Source organism: Phyllobates terribilis, unplaced genomic scaffold (genome assembly GCF_046119375.1).
Source record: "Phyllobates terribilis strain yellow unplaced genomic scaffold, ASM4611937v1 Scaffold_5__5_contigs__length_657084704, whole genome shotgun sequence".
NCBI classification, from domain to species: domain Eukaryota; kingdom Metazoa; phylum Chordata; class Amphibia; order Anura; family Dendrobatidae; genus Phyllobates; species Phyllobates terribilis.
The window spans coordinates 378,355,703-378,361,702 of record NW_027362765.1 but is presented as its reverse complement, the minus strand read 5'-3'; the positions used below and the strand labels follow the sequence as shown (position 1 = coordinate 378,361,702).

Sequence of the window (6,000 nt, the reverse complement as noted above, 5' to 3'; positions counted from 1 at the left end):
CTCCAGAGCTGCACTCACTATTCTGCTGGTGCAGTCACTGTGTACATACATTACATTACTGATCCTGAGTTACATCCTGTATTATACTGCAGAGCTGCACTCACTATTCTGCTGGTGCAGTCACTGTGTACATACATTACATTACTGATCCTGAGTTACATCCTGTATTATACTCCAGAGCTGCACTCACTATTCTGCTGGTGCAGTCACTGTGTACATACATTACATTACTGATCCTGTACTGATCCTGAGTTACCTCCTGTATTATACTCCAGAGCTGCACTCACTATTCTGCTGGTGCAGTCACTGTGTACATACATTACATTACTGATCCTGAGTTACATCCTGTATTATACCCCAGAGCTGCACTCACTATTCTGCTGGTGCAGTCACTGTGTACATACATTACATTACTGATCCTGAGTTACATCCTGTATTATACTCCAGAGCTGCACTCACTATTCTGCTGGTGCAGTCACTGTGTACATACATTACATTACTGATCCTGAGTTACATCCTGTATTATACTCCAGAGCTGCACTCACTATTCTGCTGGTGCAGTCACTGTGTACATACATTACATTACTGATCCTGAGTAACATCCTGTATTATACTCCAGAGCTGCACTCACTATTCTGCTGGTGCAGTCACTGTGTGCATACATTACTGATCCTGAATTATACTCCACAGCTGCACTCCCTTATTAGTAGCTCGGCAATTGGCACTACCCTTAGTTTTTAACAGTGGAATTAGGCTGTAATATTAGAAATGTAAAAAAATGTCCAAAAAAATGGAACCAGTCTGAGCCATCGTGTTCTCTATATATTTTTTATATATAGTTTTATATATATTTATACCAGAAATCAGTGTTATTTCATTCATTGTCGTGACCCCCATTATCCGAGCACCCCCTTCACGGGGGTGAAGACGTGAACGAGGTGGAGGGTGGGGGAGACAGGAAGGGAGAGAAACACTTTAAATAGGAAGAAAAGGGAGAGTCCCGGATGGAAATAAATAAATAAAAACCATTTGTGGTGATGTGATGAGCGGCTTCGGGCCTTCGTGTCTGTGGGTTATCAGCCATGTTTGTGGACCTGTACTCTCAGTACTGTAGTCTCTGGTTAGAGCGGAGCTGAACCCCAAATCTGATTTGGGCCGATGGAGGGGACCTGAAGGGAGTCGTTAGCAGCCTCTCAGGGACTTAATGTAAAAACATCACATGAGACGATTACAAACACGGAATGGAGGCGGCGGCGAGTTTTCCCCTGAGAAATGATGACGTAAACGAGGGGGAGAGGCATCCGAAATAACAGACATGGTGGACGTGATACACAACCCGGCCAGCGTCAGGTGGGTGGCACTCTTCAAGAGACAGCCAGGCTGTGACAGACACGCTCCACAGAGAGGAGACGTCACGTCTCAGGCCGAGTGTCCATACGTTGCACTCGTCGCTTAGAGTGTCGGAGAAGTAGTCAGAAGTGGCTGCGCTCCGCGCGGTCGTGTCAGGACTGTGGCGTACGCACCGGACGATGGTGGGGATGACACATAAGCGAGAAGTACACGGATGCGCGGCTGTCGAAACGGAAAGACTTTCAACGGGACTCTTCCTCCTCCGGTTCCTCCTTCTCCGAGACGGATGATTTCTGTGTCGGAACCAAACCGCGAGACTGCAGAGACTAAAGGGAGAAGGAAAATGGAGACAAGTCAAATGTTTGCACTTTTATTTGGGGTGGTGGGAGGGGGGTGAGGAAGCAAAAGCCTGAGGCTGCACTGCTGAGAGATGCTGGTGACAATATGTCTCCTGTTTCCTATCGGGTTCAGTGTTGTCATGGAGACCTTGTCTGAAGCGACACGAACATCCGCAGAAATGGAGGCAGATGTCTGTGAACGCTCATGTATTTGTGCTGTGGATTCACGTAAGGTCTCCATGACTGCTATATTATATTTGTGAAGGTCGTCCATTGAGATATGATCAGTTATGGTCGTAGGCCCGGATGCTGAGGCTGCACTACCGAGACATCATGTCTCCTCCACTGTTGCCATGGAGACCTTGAATGGATTCCGATGAACATCCGCATCATATCCCAGACCCAAGTAATGGCAGGTGTTGGTGAACATTGATGTAGGTGGTGATTTGGATCCACATATAAGGTCTCCATGACGACCAGACCAATGGCCCTGACCGAAAACACCCTGATATTGATCGTCGTAGCAGGATGGCATCATTGGGCAATTAGCAAGGGGATCCGTTCTGATCAGAAGCCATTGCTGACCGAGTCTTAACTTTCACAAATCTGAAGCGTCAGGAGGGTTATCAGTAACCATGGGGCCCCATAGTGAAACATGAAATAGGGCCCCACCTTCAGCATTACCTTGAGAACATGGAAAGGATATGAATGCTATCCTAATGAACAGGGATATTGCTCACAGTGATGTGAGAGTAGCGGGATAATGCACACAGTGATGTCACAGTACAGAGATAATACACACAGTGATGTCACAGTACAGGGATAATACACACAGTGATGTCACAGTACAGGGATAATACACACAGTGATGTCAGAGTACCGGAATAATGCACACAGTGATATCACAGTACAGAGATAATACACACAGTGATGTCACAGTACAGGGATAATACACACAGTGATATCACAGTACAGGGATAATACACACAGTGATGTCACAGTACAGGGATAATACACACAGTGATGTCAGAGTACCGGAATAATGCACACAGTGATGTCACAGTACAGAGATAATACACACAGTGATGTCACAGTACAGGGATAATACACACAGTGATGTCAGAGTACCGGAATAATGCACACAGTGATGTCACAGTACAGGGATAATACACACAGTGATGTCAGAGTACCGGGATAATACACACAGTGATGTCAGAGTACCGGAATAATGCACACAGTGATGTCAGAACACCGGGATAATAACCATAGTGATGTCAGAGCACCGGGATAATGCACACAGTAATGTCAGAGCACCAGGATAATGCACACAGTGATGTCACAGTATAAGGATATTGTGCACAGTGATATCACAAAAGTTGGGCAACTTGTACAGTGATGTCCCAGTACAGGAGTATTGCACACACTCATGTAACAGAACAAGGAAATTTGCACAGTGATGCCGCAGTACAGGCATAATGCATGAAATTATGTCACTGTACAGTGATAATGCACACAGTGATGTTACTGTAGATAATGCACCTAGTGATGTCACCGTAGAAGAATAATGCACACGGTGATTTCACAGTACAGAGATAATGCACATGGTAATGTCACAATACAAGGATAATGCATGCAGTGATGTTACACTACAGGGATAATGCACAAAGTGATGTCACAGTAAAAGGATAATGCGCACAGTGATGTCACAGTAAAGGGATAATGCATACAGTGATGTCATATCACAGGGATAATGGATACAGTGATGTCACACCACAGGGATAATGCGCACAGTGATGTCACAGTAAAGGGATAATGCACAGAGTGATGTCACAGTAAAGGGATAATGCACAGAGTGATGTCACAGTAAAAGGATAATGCACAGAGTGATGTCACAGTAAAGGGATAATGCATACAGTGATGTCATACCACAGGGATAATGCATACAGTGATGTCACACCACAGGGATAATGCATACAGTGATGTCACAGTAAAGGGATAATGCACAGAGTGATGTCACAGTAAAGGGATAATGCATACAGTGATGTCATACCACAGGGATAATGCATACAGTGATGTCACACCACAGGGATAATGCATACAGTGATGTCACAGTAAAGGGATAATGCACAGAGTGATGTCACAGTAAAGGGATAATGCACAGAGTGATGTCACACCACAGGGATAATGCATACAGTGATGTCACACCACAGGGATAATGCACAGAGTGATGTCACAGTAAAGGGATAATGCACAGAGTGATGTCACACTACAGGGATAATACACACAGTGATGTCACACCACAGGGATAATGCACAGAGTGATGTCACACCACAGGGATAATGCACAGAGTGATGTCACACTACAGGGATAATGCATACAGTGATGTCACACCACAGGGATAATGCACAGAGTGATGTCACACCACAGGGATAATGCACAGAGTGATGTCACAGTAAAGGGATAATGCACAGAGTGATGTCACAGTAAAGGGATAATGCACAGATTGATGTCACACTATAGGGATAATGCAGTGATTGCACAGTAAAATGGTAATACATTATAATATTTAGTCATCATGCACACTGTGACATCGCAGCACAGGAAAGAGAAACATGAAGTTACCATGAATCTACAGATGATGTCACAGTACAGGGATAATGCAGTGATGTCATAGCACAGAAATGATGCAAAATGTAACAGGTTTCCATCATCTATATTTACTACCAGCTGCACCTCGTGTCTAGGGGGAGATGGCCGCTGCCGGCAGCTTCGCCCGCTACCCCGGTAGTCACACCCCTGCGCAGTGCGGTACAATGTATCAGTTTACTACACTGTATACAGAGTTTTTATCATTGAATTAATAGAAGGTGATAAAATATACATTACAGGATCAGGTCGGGTGTCATATCCAGCCTCTGATAGCAGATACAGTGCTTCCATTCATTGTCAGCCAGCAGAGCTCTTGTAAATGGTGAAGAATCGGAGTACAAAGTAATATCTGAAAGCTTCAGAAAAATGACATAAACGTACTCACCTCCATTGGGTTCACAGTTATGGTCATCGCCGAGTCCTCCCAGAATGGGTCACGCTGATTGGCTGCCTCTAGCTCGGCCCCCTCAGAACCTCTTTGCCTCACGTTGTGTATCCTCGACAGCCCCAGCGTAACAATCAGGGCCAAGAAACCAATGCAAACAACGATGATGACCATCGCCACCCCAGGAAACACTACAAGGAATAGAAGATTATTGCATGTGTGGTGGCCACCCGGGGGTGTGGAGCTTGGGGGTCTTCATTGCCACCAACCTGAGCTGCGGTTGACGCTGACCGGTGCATGGCCCGATAACTCCACGGGGGCCTGGTGCACACTGTGAATAAACTGCTGGGCAGATAGGAGGTGACTGGGGGAGACGGCGTGAATCCCATGTAACACGTCAACCTGCGGCGAGAACATGAGAAGATCACACATGTAGATGCCATGACTTCATGCATCGGGAACATAATCCATAGAGGTTAGTGCAGTCCCACAAGGCCCTTGTGCCATGTAATAACACGCTAGGTAACGGTTTGGGGCCAATTTTGCATTGGGGCCCCTTGTGCACTGCATTGGTTAATTTGGCACAGAATTTAAGCACCAGGTATCACACTGTGACGCGATGGATAAATGAGCCCTGCAGGGCGGTGAGCGATCCCGCTCTTATCACATTGCAGAATCTGCTACATATAATTGTACCGCACAGCAAGGTGTAAACGCATCTGCACCTGGTGCTGCTCCACCTGCGCCTGCAAAACCCTCCTTATTGTGGATATATTACATGCCATAAGATGTGGCACAATGTAAGAAAATTGCGCAGGTACAGGTAGGGGTTGATTTCAAGATCTGCGTGAGAAAAGTAAGACACCTTAAACGGGTTTTCCCATCTTGTTAAAAAAGTAAAATTGTAAAAACAAGCAACTTTGGCATTTACCTCTTATTAAATATTCTCTCTGTTGTCAAGAACGGAAAGGAATTCTAACTTTCTAGTTAATGGCCTAGGTTACCAGCCACCCCTGCAGTTTTATCAGCAGTGGCCGGTTTCCAAGTCAAGAAGCACAGAGCTTACAAGCTCTTTTTCTATAGAGGTTGCATCTGGTGCTCAGAAGCTGATCGGATCTGCCTCCCCCTGTGCCTCAATAATCTCCTATCATATACCTGCTTACAGGGCCTTTATCCCAATCATAATAGGATGACATTCCCTATATATATTATATATATTCTTGTACATAGGGGCAGTATTATAGTAGTTATATTCTTGTACATAGGAGCAGTATTATA

General features: G+C 45.3%; 1 protein-coding gene across 2 annotated transcripts in view; it reads right to left on the bottom strand.

The window, feature by feature from the left end:
- Window positions 1-812: 812 nt before the first annotated feature.
- CLSTN3 (calsyntenin 3) overlaps window positions 813-6,000 on the bottom strand; it is a 72,432-nt gene continuing 67,244 nt past the window's right edge. For both annotated transcript variants that reach the window (XM_073684819.1, XM_073684820.1), the window contains exons 17-19: window positions 4,992-5,124; window positions 4,723-4,913; window positions 813-1,676 (exon numbers count right to left, since the gene is read on the bottom strand). In XM_073684819.1, the coding sequence (XP_073540920.1) occupies window positions 1,593-1,676; window positions 4,723-4,913; window positions 4,992-5,124 (408 nt within the window). In that variant the 3' untranslated portion in view covers window positions 813-1,592. The remainder of the gene's footprint in view (window positions 1,677-4,722; window positions 4,914-4,991; window positions 5,125-6,000) is intronic.